Raw genomic sequence first — 16,654 nt, 5'->3', positions numbered from 1 at the left:
GTGGCCTCCGCCGCGCAGCCGCACTCCTTGACCGCCGCCGCTCACCGGTCCGGGCGCTCAGGTCCGTCCATAAACCGCTCCCGGGTGCTCTGCGATTCGACTCCACCCCCACCCCCCCCGGAAACGAGGGCCCGCGCGTGCTGCGTTCCGGGCCCGAAGGCCCGCGGGTCGGAGCTGTGCGTTAACCCGGCGGGATGGAGGCGGAGGCGTTGGCCGCGTCCACGCCAGCCCCGGGCGTCTCGACCGCCGTGTCTTCGGCCCAGGAGACGGCACGGTGGATGGAGGAAGCGATGCGCATGGTGAGCAGCCCCAGGCGGCGGAGGCTACGGGGGTGGGCGGCGGATTCCCCGCTCCCTGCCGGACCCCGGGGCGGAGGCCGGGCCTGGGCGCGCGGCCCCCACCGCGCCCCGCGGGCTCGCGGGTTTCCCGGGGAAACAGCGGGCTTCACTCTCAGGACTCCTCTCCGTTCTCTTTTCTGTGGTCTTTAGGAACTGCAGATTTTCGGTGTGTGGGGGGGCGGCAGTCTCAAGGATTTTTCTTTGTAAATGAGTAAAGTAGTTGTACAAAGGAGTTGCCATTTGGCACTTTCGTTGACGAACACCCTGCTTCTTGACCTGCCGCCCCTTCCCCCCCCCCCCCCCTCCGATGAACCCAGCCCAGCCCCTCCCCTGAGTTGTCTTAATTTTGCAGGATATGCATTAGATTTGATGACTGTGCCTCCGCCTTCCTTTCCATTTGTCTACCCTCTCCCATCTTCCTAAGCCCCTTCTCCATCTTTCTAGTACGTTTCGTGGTGTTTGTTTAGTTGGGCTGTCTAAGGACTTGTTTTTGGTTTTGTTTTTGGACAGTGAGAAGAAGTTTTATTAGTGAAAATCTTTACAACTCAGAAGTCCTGCATAGGAACAACAAGGAACAGGATATACATAAAATCACTAGTCTTTCCCTCCCGCCCCCCCAAGGTTTAGTAAATTTGACAGAGCATAAGCATCTGTAGAAGCAGTGAATCTTTTCTGTGGATCTGGCAGTTGTTCCTAGGGCATAGTTCTCCATCACTGAATAGCTCTCTTCCTCTTAAATTTTAATTGGGACTTGTAGCTTTTATTTTTAAATAAGCAAGGATGAAGAATTTAGTGAGTAACATGAAAATAGATGTGAACACAAGTGCTTATAATCTTTTTAAGTTTTCCAGGGTCACATTATTGATGCCATCATCAAATCACTGAATAATTTAAAACTCCTATATTTTCTAGACTAGAGAGTGAAGAGGTAGCCTTTCTATTCTGTCTCTACTGAAGCTTGTAGAGTAAGTATTAGCCATCAGATAAGTGCTTTTGTCCAAAGGAAATCTGCAGGTCTGTTAATGTTAGAACCAAGAGGCATCTGGACACTGAAAAAAAAATCTTAGTTAAGAATCTCATGGATGAGTCGCTTTAGACAAAGAAATGTAGAAAGGCTTAGTTAAAAAACTATTGCAGGGGCTGGGAAGGTGGCTCAGTGGTAGAGCGCTTGCCTTGCATGCATGAGGCCCTGGGTTCGATTCCTCAGCACCACATAAGCAAAAAGAAAAAAGCCGGAAGTGGTGCTGTGGCTCAAGTGATAGAGCGCTAGCCTTGAGCTGAAGAGCTGAGGGACAGTGCCCAGGCCCAGAGTTCAGGCCCCACGACCGGACCCAAAAAAAAAAAAAAAAAAAAAACTATTGCAAATTTTTTTGAGCTTTAAGGTTATAACATCTTTTCAGAGCCCTAGGACCTGCAGAACCATGGAGAATACATAGATAATGGATAAAAGTCAACAATGGAAAAAAATAGCTTCTGATTACTGCATTGGAAGAACAATACAAAAATATTTACCAAGAAATCCATGGTCGGAATGAAGGAATATTGACGACAGGTTTAAAAAAAAGTCATTTTAAACCATATTAAGGCTCCTTCAAGCCTCAACACGTTTACTTTCTTATTTCTTGCTTGCTCATGCTTTATCCATTGCTCTTCCCTGGTCTGGAGAGGAGCTCGTAAGTTTTCTTATGGAAGTTAATTCTGCTTACATATTTATTCAGAGAATTATTTTCTCTAGATTTCCTTCATGGTTTCAGCTTTCTTTTGTGTGTTTCATAGTTGAAGGGACGAGATAAAACTTGCCTCCAGATCAAATACTGCTTTGTTACTGGAGACTGGAGTCATCATTGCCACCATTATCAACTTGAATGTAGTAATAACAGCAGCAGAAATCCTCTTGGTCTTTAACTTGGGTGTCCTGAGCAAAGCTGGACTTGGGGGTTACTTCCAGATATGGACACATGTGGAGACTTTTCTGGCTGGAGTCTTGGTCAGTGAAAGCTTATGCTCATCGTCTTTAGTAGCAGCTGAAAACCTGACATTCATTTTGATTGCTGACAGTGTGGTCCACTTGACCAATCCCTTCAGACACACCATGCCTCTGGCTTGCAGACAGACATCTATTTCTAACACATGTGGTATGGTCCAGGGTTTCCTGTGTACTAGACCTTGTACTGGCTTGCAGAGGTGAGCTACAGCACCAAACCTAGTGCTGACATTCTACGATTAGGCCATGTCCAAATGGAAAAACTTAGTATATGTCTGGGGACCAACCTAAAAGACAAAAACCAGATTATAGCTGACACAATCCTCAAAAGTCGGTTAAGTTAAATTATAGATTTCCTTCTAATTTTAAATGAAAAAGAATGTGGGTTGGTAGAAAGCACTAGGACAGCTGATCAAAGAACTGTCAGGCACAAAGAAAGGACAGGCTTTGTCTGCTGTCTGTCTAGAACAGAGCTTTCTGACCTGGCAGATCTCTGAACTATAAAACTATGTATAAAGTACTTAAATAAGTACATTTTTCAAGTGAATGAGTCCCTGGTTTTCATCATGTTCTCAAAGAGGATTCTGGTTCTGTCAAGGTTAGAATTCACAGACCTTAGAGAATTGTGGGAATATTCTGCTGGCTGGTGGGCAGGGTGGAGGGAAGAGGAGGCCTTCAGCACCATGCTGAGGAATTTGAAGTTGACACAGAGATATTGAGTTTCTGAGAGTAATTGTGGTAACAGTTTACCTTTTTTTTTGGTAGGGGCAGATCTCAGTGCCTGTGCTTCCTAAGTAGGTGCTCTACCACTTGAGTATGTCCCCAGCTCTTTCTGCTTTCATTCTTGTTTTAAGTTCTATTTTATTGTAAAGATGCTGTGCAGAGGGGTTACAGTTACATGAGTAAGACAACGAGTACATTACTTGTGGATCGTTGGTACCCCTTCCCTTGTTGTCCCACTATCCCTCCATCCCCCACCTCCCCCACTCCTCCCCATCCCACTTCGCTGCCTCCCCCCACCCGAAGTTGTAAAGTTTGTTTCCAATATACTGTTCTGTGGGTATCATTGTTGCAATGGGTCATCCTGTGTCCTTGTTTCAGCATTTTGTTGTTCCCTTTCCCCTCCCCAGATTAGACAAATGCATCCAGGGTACCAAAATCAAGTACAGTGACAACAGGGTATATACCATAGGCAGAAGAACATACCAAGGAAACAAAAAAAAAATCACATAGTACTTTAAAAAAAAACAGTAAAGAAGAACCTCTTATGTCCATTATCTTGGGGTTCATTTCACTTAGCATCATCTTTTATGATCATATGTAAGAGTACTGACTCCAAATGGTTTAATTTTTATGTGTTATATTTGTCTTAGAGTTCTAACTCTTGGTGGTATGTGTTGTTTGTTTTTTTTTTAAATCTCTTCTTCCACCTTTTCCTCCTCTCATTCTCCTTTTTTTTGTCCTTAATAGGAAATTTTTTTGGGAGCTTAACTCCATCCTCTTTTCCCCCTGTAGCAGGATATTACTAGCAAGGAGTGTGTAGTGGTGCTGCCTTTAGAGAAAATAGTCAGATACTACAACAGTTCTTCACGCAGGAATATTTTTCATTATCTGTAATGGGGCAGACCCTAAGTAAAGAAAAAAATATATATATAACACAAAATGGGAACCAGCATTCAGGATAGGGGATGGGTAGAAGAGAGCTTTTGTTCTTTCTCTTGAAAGATGGTCGTTTGTTAATTTATGTAAGATCAAGTTGCCATTTTAAATTGTAAATGAGCTTTGGTCTCTTGCAAAAAAAAAAAATCACAAAAAGTCTGTTAAGTTCAAAGCTATGCCCATGTTTCAAACCCACTGTGCTTAAACTCTTATGACTAGACTGGACAGAAGAGGTGGGGCCGAACCTGGGAAAGTATGAGGCGGGATGGAGTGGAACTGATTTTCAGCTTAATTAAGTCCGTTTTGAGCTTGTCACTGGAGTCAGTGCATGTGTGTACTATTGGAAGAGTTCCCTTAGGCTCACCTTCCTGGGCTTTGTGTCCTTCTTGCCACCTCCTCCCTAACCTGCCGATCAGTGGCTCTCCTACAGTCAGACCCTCAGCACAACCAGCTAGGCCACTCCTCAATGATGTGATTTGTCCTTTAAAAATACTCCAGTTCTTAATGTTTTGTAACAACACAAATTTGCCAGAGGAATAAAGAGGAAAAACCCAGAAGGAGTAAAGGAAAGCACCAACAGGCCGAGACCTCTGGCCGCCGGGAACAGAGAAAGGCTGCAGGCTTATAGCACTCCTGCATGCTTCCATGCTCAGGTGAATAAAGCAGGCCTCCTGCAGACAACACAGGACTCCTTGGCCCCCCTCCCCTTCTACCTGAGTGCATTAGACGTGGTCTCAGAGTATCTTCTGCATGTTTGAAATGGCTCCCACGGTTATACTTGTTTTTTACTTAAGAGTTCTTTAAGGAGGTTGGTTTATAGAAAGGCCTTCCCAAACAGATGCCTACAGGATTTTGGTTTTTAAACCCTAAATTTTCCATGTCTCACTTGCCAACCTTCCCTCTTTTTGTCACTTGACCCATTTCTAAACCCAAACCCTGGTGAAACAGCTGATCAGTGAAATGAAGTGGTTCCTAAAGAGATGCAAGGCAGAACAGGGCCAAGAGCCCTGGAACTTGATATCTGGTGAGTTCCCACACAGTGTGTTGAGCAAGTGAATGAAGAGCCAAGATGTCTGTATTCGAGACCAGCTCTCTAGCATGGGCAAGCCATCTGACCTGTCTGTGCCTCAGTCTCCTCATTGGTGGAACAGGGGAGGTCCATTGTACCTGACTCGTAAGCTTATAAACCAAGTGAATTGATACTTAGGAAGTGCTTAAAATAGTCCCAGGAAAACCAGGCTTTCAGATAGTCATTAGCCCTTGTATTTTCAAGTCCTCAGAATTGGAACACTTGAGACAGAGACATAACATTGCCTCTTAAGAGGTTTGTTGGGAAAAGTATAGTAGGAAGCCAGAAGTTTAACCCATAGAAATGTCACTTTTCAAGCCACTTCCTTACTTCTCCCATCCCATACAAATGACCTCTGCTCTGTGTCACTGAATCCTGCAAGGCAGTAGACCCCCTATCTCTTTTGGCGTAGTGGTTTTTTGTCCTTGCGTTTCCTGAGGTCTTTTATGGTATTAAATACTCTATTTTCCTTCTGTTTCAGTAGGCATCCCTTCCCAATCTCCCTTGCAAGGTGGTACTTGTTTACTTATATTTACTTTTCAACCTTTAACTTTTTCAACTTTGTAACTTTTCATTTTGAAATAATTATAAGTCACAGGAAATTGCAAACAAAAACAAACAAAAAAGTGAACAGGGAAGGTCCACGTTTCTAGTTTCCTCCTCTGAACACCTGGCGTCACTACAGTACAGTATTAAAAGTAGGCATATTTCATTGACACACTCTGCAGGACTTCAGGAGATTTCATCTGTTTTATGCACATAGGAGTGTTTGTGTCTGTGTGTATATTTCTGTGAAATTTGGGTCATCAGGAATTTGGGTCATGAATTATATGTATATTAAATACATTAAGAAAAGAGTTTTCAAAATGTTAATAGTACACCTAAACTTTGATTGTCTCACTAAGAATAAAAAACATGGGACAGGGCTGAGAACTTGGCTCAGTTGTAGAGTGCTTGCCTCGCATGCATGAGGCCCAGGGTTCAGCATCACATAAGCAGATAAAAGCCGGTGCTGTGGGTCAAGTGGTAGAATGCTTGCCTTGAGCTGAAGAGCTGAGGGACAGCGCCCAGGCCCAGAGTTCAATCACTACCACCACCACCTCCAAAAACAAAAACAAAAAACAACAATAAACATGGGACAAAGTGACACCCAGCTTCATCACCTTTATGCTATTGAGGCTCTAGGGGATCAGTTCTATAATTTTAGAGAAGCAAAAAAATTAAGCAAATAGGATTTTCACAAAGGAGCACGTTCCAGAGGAAGGTTTACAGAAGTTGTTGATTCTCACCTCTTTGTAAATAGTAAGTGACTTTGGGCTCTTGAAGAGCCATGGTCAGTAATGTTCCTTTGGCTCCCTGTGCTTCCCAGGTGAGAAGTCAGGCCAGGGCCTTTGAAGAGTCTTCCTGCACATGGGCACACAGTGCAGAACATGAGCACCTCAGTATGGCAGAAGAGCTGGATTTGAGAAAAGGGAAAGCTTTGCTGCATTTTCTTTTGGTGTTACTTGGGATTGGTTTTTCCTTGTGCTTCTCACAGTGATTACTCTGTCTTCAGAACAATCACAGCCCCAGAAATGTGTTACTGAAATTGCCCAGAAAAGTCTGACTAATTGAATCTTGTTGCTTACAATACATCCAGTCACTGTAACTGACAAATGCTCATGTGCCTCACAGGACAATGTGTTAGCATTTGCAAATCTTCCTGCAGGTCCAGTGAGTCTACAACCTACGTCCTGTCCATGCTACACCTGTTTCTTCCCTGTGGGCTTTTCAAGTACGGAACTTTACATCTCAGGCATTTCTACTTTGTTTTAGGCCAAAGACGCCCTTGAAAATACCGAAGTTCCTGTTGGCTGTCTTATGGTCTACAACAATGAAATCGTGGGGAAGGGAAGAAATGAAGTGAATCAAACCAAAAATGTACGTGAATGAGGCGTCGGAGGTGGGGCAGTGTGGCTTCACAGCACTTGGCTGGCGGATGGTGAGGTGGGGGGCCTCGGTCTGTGCTGGAGAAGGAGCCCTTAGCGTCTTGTGGTATTGTTTCTGAGTGTAACGGTGATACAGTGATTTTTTTGTTTGTTTGTTAATTTGTTTTAGCTGTGGAGCTTTAAGATCCTTGTGGATTTTCTGTTTCACAAAGTTCAACACTTGAGTGAAACCAAGGAGGAATTTTGTTATATTAAGTGTCAGCAAGAAACAATTCTGTCTCCACTTTAAGCAAATCTAATACGTAGAAAATCCCACATTACAAAATAGATAAATTTAACTTGTAATACAGTCTTTAGGGCCTTTAAATGTTTTCCTTTTAATAACTTTTTAAAAAAATCAACCTCAATTTATAACTTTGGAGGGAGATACAAAGGAATTATATAAAGGGGCTTATTTCCTTTTTTATTTTTTTTTGGGGGGGACACTCTTCGGGCTTGTACTGAGGGCCTTGTATTTGCTAAGTGGGTGCTCTACCTGTTAAGCTACATCCTTAGACCTTTTTTTGCTTTAGTTGTTTTTGGATAGGGTCTCACATTTTTGCCCAGGGCCAACCTCAGACAGCAGTCCTCTTTCTTTTGCTTTCTGTGTAGCTTAGATTACAGGGACATAACACTATGCCTAGCTCATTTCTTGAGATGAAGATGTCTTACTAGTTGTTTGTTTGTTTGTTTTTAACTTGGGCTGGCCTCTAAAGCATAATCGTCCCAATTTCTACCTCCTGAATAGCTAGGATTTCAAGATGTACCACCATGCTCAGTCTAAGAAGAATTTATTTCCTTACCAGATATTTCAGTGGTACAGAGTTTCCAACAACCTCCCACAGTGTGGATATATTTTTTTTTTCACATCTTGAGTTTAACTGGATCTGTTTTGGTATCATGTGTCATTTAGATTAACCTTTGAATATACTCTTGAACCCCAACTGAGGACTCCTGAGCTCCACTTTTGGCTCTAAAACCATACCACTTCCTCTTTGCCCTGTATGCTCAGTGAATGCTGACATTTCCTCAGCAGTGAAAGGAGGAGTTGACTGAGCTGATTCCATCCATCAGTTATTTGTTGAGCGTTATGGGGAGATACATTTGGGAATAATGAGTGTGAGTTTTAAATAGTACTCAGATTGGGAAAGCTTCAGCTAGGACTGCTCTGTCTTCTCTAAAGTACCTTCCATCTCTGAGTTTGTTTTGTTTTGTTTTGTTTTTGGTCGGTCGTGGGGCTTGAACTCTGGGCTTGAGTGCTGTCCCTGTGCTCGTCAGCTCAAAGCGAGTGCTCTACCACTTGAGCCACAGCACCACTTCTGGTTTTCTAGTGGTTTTTTGGAGATGAGTCTCACGGACTTTCCTGCCCGGACTGGCTTCGAACCGAGATCCTCAGATTTCAGCCTCCTGAGTAGCTAGGATTACAGGCGTGAGCCAGCGGCGCCTGGCGATCTCTGAGTTTTTGATGCTGGGATTCTCTGTGCAAATCCCAGCCAGCTTGCTGCTACCTGCCTCTGGCTTCCACGTAGCACTGTCTTCACTTCACACCAGGCCCTAGGTCATAGGTATATGAGTGTCTTTCAATTGGCTCTACCTGATTTTATGCTTGTTGTGGGCAGTTGTTTTTTTATCCTACACAGAATGTATTTAGCACAGTATCTTGAACTTCAACAAATTATTGATATGGCAGTGCCATGTGATTGTAATGGACATGATAAATAATTATTGCATAGGTGATCTAGTGTTCACATTAAGGTATTTTGATCAGGGAACCAAAGGGAAAGTGAGGATATGAATAGAATTAGATTGTTCTAAGAGGCAGGGAGAGTGAATACCAGTACGCCCCACTGAATAGAGAGGAAACTAAGGCTTAGAGAAGGGAGGTAACTTGCCCACATAATAGTAAGACCACATAGTCAGTGGGGTTCCTGTCAGGATTTGAACTGAAATTCCACATTCTGTGTGACTTCTCCCATGCTACTGCCTCCTGTGTATATACCTAGTCATATATGGGGGACTAATCACCAAATCTCTGCTTCTCCAGAGTGTGCCAGTATATAAAACTGCATCCCACAAATGTAAGTGATGGCATTCTAAGAGACTAAGCAGCAGTTAGCTTTGAGTGACCTCTGCAAGAGCCCTGAAACGGAAGCAAAAACGAACAAGAATTTCAAGCTTCCTTAGAATACCAGAGACCATAGACACCTTTTTTTTTGGTGGATATAGTACTTTTTAAACATTTTTATCTTTAAGTACTTGGATAAAGGAGTTGCCATTCAACAAAGTAGTAGTATATGAGTACATTGAACACTGGTCAGTGTCACATTGTAATTGAAAATCCTCTCTAAGAACTTAACTGAGAATCAAGGCAGATTCTCCTGGAACTGTTGGTGAGATATGAGACCTGGAGATGGAGAGTAGACGGTCGACTGCTAAGCAGTCCTGAAGCCTCATTCATTAGAAATGATTTTTATAAATGTGTTTTGGGTGTTTATAAAATAGCAGTTATGTGAAACATAATCAATGTAAGCATCAATGTAAATCTCTCTCTCTTAAGGCTACTCGACATGCAGAAATGGTGGCCATTGATCAAGTCCTAGATTGGTGTCAACGAAATGGCCAGAGTCCTTCTGCCGTGTTTGAACATACCGTGTTGTATGTCACTGTGGAGCCGTGCATTATGTGTGCAGCTGCTCTCCGCCTGATGAGTATCCTTGGACTCCAGAGAGAGGTTCGGGGTTGGCTCTTCCTGTGAACAGGAAAATGGCCCTGCACATGACATAACCTATTCATTCCACCCTTCCTTCCTTCTTTCCTTCCTTTTACCCTCCCCCCTCCCTCCCTCCTCCCCCCCTCCTTCTCTCATTCCCTTCTTCTCACCTCCCCTTCCCCTCTTCCTCTCCTTCCCCCTTTTCCTTTTCCTTTCCCTTGCACATTCTATATCCTTGACCTATACCCCAACCAAATATATGAAAGCACATATATGAAAACACAAGGCTTAATGAAATAAGTGGTAAAATACAGTATATCCTAACCAAAAAGGAAAAGCCTTTTACATAGTAAGGTTACTTATTTCTTTTCATACTAATAAATGTAGAACTGTTGAATAAAGAAGGCAGAGAAAGGAAAGAGTAAGACAAATTTCAGTTGAGTAAAGATGACACCCAAATTCATTTAAAGTCAGTGGTAGGGGGAGGTCTGAAAAATATGCACCTGTGCCTGGCCTTTGGATAGTGGATTTTTGAATATGTTTATCTGTTTTTGCCATGAATACCTATGCCAAAGTATTAAAAAATTAAGTTGAAAGTAAATAAACTAAGCATTGATTTTATAATATTCTACTTTACATACATGGAAATGAATATACTTGCAGTTGTTTGAGTTTCTTGCATAGAGCAAGCAACAAATACTGAGTGTAGTCATGGCTAAAGATGGGTTGGTTTGCTTGTTTGTTTGTGGTGATTAAGGGTTAAACACCCGGGCTTTACACATGCTAGATGAGCACTCTTATCACTTAGCTACACGCCTTATCACTAACGGTATTCGAGAAACATTTGTTTGAAAGGTCAGGTCCCAGTGGCTCAGGCTTACAATCCTAGCTTCTCAGGAGACTGAGATACTTGAATCATGGTAAAAATTCAGAAACTCAATTTCATTCCTGCATTTTCATGTACTTTTAAAATGATGTATTTTCAAATAATTTTTTATTACTTTAAAAATAGCACAAGCTGGGCTCAGTGGCTCACAACTCTAAGCCTAGCTCCTTGGGAGACCGAGATGGAGAGGATCTCACTTTGAGGCCAGTCCATGCAAGGAGTTTACAAACCTCCTTCTTGATCAATAAACAGGTAGGTTTGGTGCATATCACAGCAATATAGAAACCATAAATAGGATCTTGATTCTGGTTAGCCTGGGGAAAAGTTGAGACTGGATTAAAAAAATAAAGCAAAAAAAAAAAAAAGGCTGAACAGAATGCTTACATAGCAAGCACAATGCTTTGAACAGAAATGCCAGTACTGCCCAAAAGAAAAATTAATAAATAAAGTTAAAATAACACAGAATTAGAGTGCTAGAGGCATGTATCTATAATTGTAATTACTCAAGGCTGAGATGTGGAGATCATGGTACAAAGCCAGCCTAGACGAATCCATGAGACTCTTTATCTCCAATTAACCAGCAAAAAGCCAGAACTAAAAGTATGATTCAAGTGGTAGAGCATTAGCCATGAATGAAAAAGCTGAGCAAGAGTGTGAAGCTCTAAGTCCAAGGCCCCCCCGCCCAGTACCAGTATAAAAAGAAAAAAAAAAACCACAGGGGGTTTTAACATGTAATACAACATACAATCTCAATAAAGGATGTGCAACTTAGAATTCTCTCCTGTCTCCTAGTCACTCGGCCATAGTCTATTTCTACTGGGCTCAGGTGGGCTTGGGAAATTACAGGAAGCAATTAGTTGATAGGAAAGTCCTGGGATTAACTTCCTATCTCTGGTTGTCTAATGATGCTGAATAAGTGCTTTAGGAAAAGTCAGAGAACCCATTCAACTGTGAAACCATACACTCAGTTTTAATTCTCTTTGCAGTTATCAGATGGTAATTTCTAACTATCCTAAATCTCCTTGTCCTGTGTAACCAGACTCATTCCAGGCTGAACTATTGTCCAGGGTGGCCAATCTCAACCCACCCTCATGTGGCCACCATACTGTACATCCTATCCGGGCCTTAACTCTGTTTATAAATCCCGCTGGTCGTCTACGGCTGTCAGAATGAACGATTTGGTGGCTGTGGCTCCGTTCTAAATGTTGCCTCTGCTGACTTACCAAATACGGGAAAACCATTTCAGGTAATAAAATCTGTTGTGCCGCTTCCTTCTCTTCCAGGACTCGCATCTCGCACTGAGCATGTCAGCAGGAATGTTTTGTGGCGGGAGGAGGGCAGCAGTTGGTGAGGGGACAGGGTGGAAGTTCTCCCGTTTCTATGGAGAAACCCTGTGCTGGTTTCATACGGCCTAGGCAGGAGCCGGCTGAGACTCTGGGAAGGGAGGTTCATTCTGAACAGCACCCCGAGGTGGCCCATCCTCCTGTCTGTGCGGGTGGGCCCCTTCCTCTCCCAGGCACTGCATTTAGGGACAAATATGTGATTGTGTGCATTTCACAAGATTTCTCTGGGCCAGTTCTAAACTCTCCTGACCAGCTCTGAAAGCCCTGTGTGCTTGGCCCCCACCTTCCCCCACTCTCCAGCCAGTCCATCCCTGGTTGCTCACACCCCCTGACAGTCACCCTCCCTGAAGCACGCCGCTTGGCCCCTTTCACTCAGCTTTTAGCATTCACATCTAGTATTCCCTGCACCATCGAACCACCCACAGTTCCTTCCTTCTTCTTTCCCGTGTTATGATCCCTTTTCTCCATTTGGATCCCAAACACAAACTGAACATACTTGTTAAATCTTATGTAGCAAACCCTGACAGACTTTTTAGGTAAAAGAGTAGATAGACACTTTAGCCTCTGTGGGCAGCTTTGTTGTTGGCACTCTGAGCCAGGTACCCCACCCGTATACCATCACTTATCAGGACACCAGTTAACAAAAGTAGATAACGTAGCTGATGCTTAATGAGCACTTAGGATGTGCCAAGCATTTACAGATTGTGTCATTTACTCCTGACAATGTATTTTGGGTAAGTGAAGTCATTACCTACTTGCGTGCGCAGAGGGTTTAAGTACTTTTCCCAAGATCCCACAGCTGGCAACTTCAAGTAGTAGAAGATTACCGTGTTTGACTTAGTCAAGACGTCCACTGCATTCTGTATGAAAGGAAATGTACTCATTACCTGACTCATGTAATTGTGATAAAGTGATGATAAATGATAAAGTGAATTAAATTTGTCCATTCTTCTTGAAATGTACATCTTCACCTCTACTAGTGTCCTAGTATCTCCAAAGGAGCTATGTGTCTGGAGGCTGTGTATTGCAGCAGGGCACGCACTGGTGTTTTTATGGACACCGCCCATGTGTTCATAGGTTTGTGTTCGTTCTCTCCTTCATTTCATCAGTGCATCCCTGGATATCGGGCTGAGGAAGCTGTGGAACTGTTAAAGGCCTTCTACAAGCAAGAAAATCCTAATGGTTAGTTTTCCCCTGCTGCATGTAATGCACCTCTGGTCAAACAAGTCAGTATGGCTGGGTGTTGGTGGCTCACACCCATAATCCCAACTACAAAGGAGACTGAGATCTGAGGATCTCTGTTTGGAGCCAATCCAGGTAAGAAAGTTTGAGATGCTACAATTATCTAGCAAAAGGTTGGAACTGGAGCGCTAGCTCAAGTGGTAGAACACCAGCCTTGAATGGAAAAGCCAAGGCCCTGAGTTCAGTCTCCCATACTGCCGTGCACATACACACACACACACACAACAAAATCAAAAGCAAGTTAGTATGGAAAGAATCTGATAAGAGCCTAGTTCTCATTTTTCTATTTCTTTTTCTATTCTTTTCACAGCACCAAAATCAAAAGTTCGGAAGAAGGAATGTCAGAAATCCTGAACTTGTAATGAAAGACGAAAGCCCCATGGTGACCTGGATGGAATCCCCAGCCTGAAAAGCTGCGGGCATGGAGGGAGCATATATTATGTGTTTGTTATTCTCCGGGAAGACGGAGAATAACATTTGCGCTCTTCAGGGAACAAATTAGTGCTTTTTAAAAGGCTGACAATTGTAAACAACTATTAGCTTCTCCACAGCTGAAAGAACATTTTTATGAAGGGGGGGAAAACTAAAGTTTGAGGTTTTAGGAATTAGCAAACAGTACATGTCTTTAAGCCCCAGCTTCAGTCCATGCCAGCTGAGTGCAGGCTGGGATTTCAGTGTCCATCCACACCCCATCACCTGCACTCATTTGGACTAGAAAGCCATGGTCACGTGTGTTCTTTACAACTGGCTTTTTGGAGGTGGAGTTGGATTTTCATTCTTTATAGCTGTTGTGGTCTCCCAGTGTATTGGCTGCGTGAGTGTGAGTGTGTTTGTGTGTGTGTTGGCTTTAGGGCTTGAACTCAAGATGTTGTTACTCTCTGGCTTTTTCGCTCAAACTTGAGTCACACCTCCAGTCCTAGCTTTATGTTGGTTAACTGCAGATGAGTCTCACGGACTTTTCCCCCCAGCCTGGCTTCAAACTGTGACCCTCAGATCTCAGCATTTTTTCGTCGCTAGGATTACAGGTGTTAGCCACCAGTGCTGGGCAAGTCTGGCTTTTTTCTATATTGTATATTATTTGTATACACTGTATACATGTGACTGTGAAATCTATTGATTTTATTAAATACATAGAAAAATGTTTTTAAACAAGTGCCTAAGGGTCATTTAAAAATTGTACCATGTTGCTATAATAGAATCTTAAGTTATTTCTGTTTTTAAGGGGCAAAGCATTAAAGGACAATAACATAAACAAGACAGTTCTTTGGTTCCCTGAACCAAAACAGGGTCTTCTGCCTCAGCGAGATTGTATTCTCACAAGGAGAGATGGATAAAAAAACGTAGTTATATACTGGAGGGTGAAGAGCTCCAACAACAGTTGGGCATAGTGATACACATCTGTAACCCCCTCACTTGGAAGGCAGAGGGAGTTCAACAAGACACTGTCAAAGCAAAAAGTTACAGCGAAAGTAAAAAGGAACAAGGTAAAGAAGAATGCCCACTGGTGTGAATGCCAGTTGCAGAATTAAGTAGCATGATACATTTAATCCGAAATCAGCTGTTCCTCGTTTGAAAATACAGGTTATAACTGTTAAATTTAATACCTAAAATTTGAAACTGCACTGAAATATCCACAACAAAACTTTCAGTGTTACTGGGTGCAAGAAGTGTCCTGACGTTTGGCAGAGCTGCCCCGGGTGCAGTATACGTCTCTTCCCAGAAGGGGGCCTCAGCGTTCCACCAGAAGCCTAGTGCCAGGCCCCGGAGGACCGCTCCTCAGATGGGTTCATTTCTTCAGTGGGTTCATTTCCTTGATACAAAGCATCTGTATTTGTTGCTTCTGCCATTTGAGCGATGTCTCCAACTTGTTTGTTTTGAATTACTTTACAGACTGGAATGAAATTGTGGTGGAAGTATTTTTATGTTGCTGAGAGTAGCAGCTAATCACAGTTACATGCTTCGAAGGACTTATAATTGCTTGGTTTTGCGTGTGGTGTTTTTAACGGCATTTGAGACATTTTATGAGGAAGGATATGCATGGTTTCAAATCTACAACAATGATGCATGCACCTTCAATTTTATCTACTCTAAAATTTGCCTTCTCATTAAATGTTAGTGCCTTGATTAGCTTGTTCTCTTTTTTTTTTTGCAGTTAGTCGTAATTCACTTTTGGCTCCTTAATGTTGTTTTGCATGCAGAGTTCATTACATTTATTGTCTTTGTATCATTTTCTTGTAGATTATTTATAGGAGAGTAGAGTACCACCCAGTAAGACGGGCTGAGCATCTCGTGACCAGTAGGTTCTTGGTAAACTTGGATAAATGAAATTATTTTGAGGAGGGAGGTTGAATGATTGAGACTATCTAGATTTAAAAAACCATAAAGACGAATAATATATAGAATCACTCCTTAAAGAATTAAAATAAAGTGATAAGCAGGGAAGGTTAGGAATGTGCAGTATACATACGTTCTGCTTTTGCTGTTTTTGGAGAATGGTAAGTAGTATTGCTTAGTTCCTAAACATGGCTGAACAATTTAGTTGACTTCTGTTTGAATGATCCAGTGACTGACTGACTGACCTGGATGTTTGAATGGAGGTAGAGTAGAGTTGCCCCCATCCTTTGGGGAGATCACTTTATTTAGGTAGAATATTGCAGACTGCAGTGCCGATGCAGAACCTCAAGAGGTCTTTTAGGACATCAGGTCTGTAGAATTTCAGATAGTCATTTCCATGTGCTAATGTGGTGCTGTGGACGTATGAAGAGGTGTTCTAGTTTCTTGAGTAACATACTGTATAACAACTCACCATGCCTCATAATGGTAAGATGTCCTAGCTCCAAAATGTGCTTCCAGTTGATACTTGAACCACCTAAGCAACCAGCCAAGAGACTTTCTTTGTTCATGAGATAGTTCTGGAAGTTGTGGGATGCCAAAAGGTTATAGTCACTGCCCTATTCAGAGAGACTGGGGGAAAGGATTACATCTGAGCTCCTATAGTGTCCAGTGTTTGCTGGTTTTTGGCACAATCTCTGCTGAGAATGGGTGGTCTATAATGGGTGGCAGCCTTCAATCACGGATAAAGGATTGTGCTGGAGTATCTTTGTGCTTTCTTATTCTCTGGCACAAGTGCCTCTTCCCAAATTGTATTTGGAATATCATAGGGAAAACTCCAATATAGGCAAGAATTGTTCATTTTTTTCACCATTTTGGAGGTTTCGTGTGTATGTGTGTGTGTGTGTGTGTGTGTGTGTGTGCGCGTATGATGCATCATGGGCTTTTACCCAGAAGTGCTTGAGTATTTGATGATCATATGATAAAAATCATGTGATATTTTCTTGCATAGCCACTGTATAGTTGCATTTAGTTGTCTTACATCTTCAGAATCTTTTACATAGACTTTCTTGTCTTCTGTGCCATGAACGTTTTCTGGGTGGTGCTGGGGTTGGAACCCCTGAT

At 42.7% G+C, this 16,654-nt stretch overlaps 1 protein-coding gene and 1 long non-coding RNA gene across 2 annotated transcripts; both read left to right on the top strand.

The window, feature by feature from the left end:
* The first annotated feature begins 169 nt into the window (after positions 1–169).
* On the top strand, positions 170–11,742 carry Adat2 (adenosine deaminase tRNA specific 2). The gene is made up of 5 exons (XM_042675206.1): positions 170–299; positions 6,866–6,970; positions 9,575–9,748; positions 10,740–10,865; positions 11,653–11,742. The coding sequence occupies exons 1-5, from the start codon at positions 195–197 to the stop codon at positions 11,740–11,742; spliced, it is 600 nt and encodes a 199-aa protein (XP_042531140.1). The 5' UTR covers positions 170–194.
* A 13-nt stretch (positions 11,743–11,755) lies between these two features.
* LOC122123000 lies at positions 11,756–14,166 on the top strand. The gene is made up of 3 exons (XR_006150248.1): positions 11,756–11,859; positions 13,066–13,138; positions 13,509–14,166. It is a non-coding gene; the product is annotated as an uncharacterized LOC122123000 (long non-coding RNA).
* The last annotated feature ends 2,488 nt before the right edge of the window (positions 14,167–16,654 follow it).

Source organism: Dipodomys spectabilis, unplaced genomic scaffold, assembly GCF_019054845.1.
Source record: "Dipodomys spectabilis isolate Male_0828 unplaced genomic scaffold, ASM1905484v1 ptg000001l, whole genome shotgun sequence".
Classification (NCBI taxonomy): domain Eukaryota; kingdom Metazoa; phylum Chordata; class Mammalia; order Rodentia; family Heteromyidae; genus Dipodomys; species Dipodomys spectabilis.
The sequence above is the reverse complement of the archived record's forward strand: the minus strand, read 5'-3'. Positions and strand labels throughout refer to the sequence as shown.

Bases quoted from the DNA above. Each gene is read 5' to 3' on its own strand.
- Adat2 (XM_042675206.1), top strand. From the start codon at position 195: ATGGAGGCGGAGGCGTTGGCCGCGTCCACGCCAGCCCCGGGCGTCTCG. The intron at 300-6,865 runs GTGAGCAGCCCC...ACTTTGTTTTAG, and splicing joins TGGAGGAAGCGATGCGCATG to GCCAAAGACGCCCTTGAAAA. The intron at 6,971-9,574 runs GTACGTGAATGA...CTCTCTCTTAAG, and splicing joins AAGTGAATCAAACCAAAAAT to GCTACTCGACATGCAGAAAT.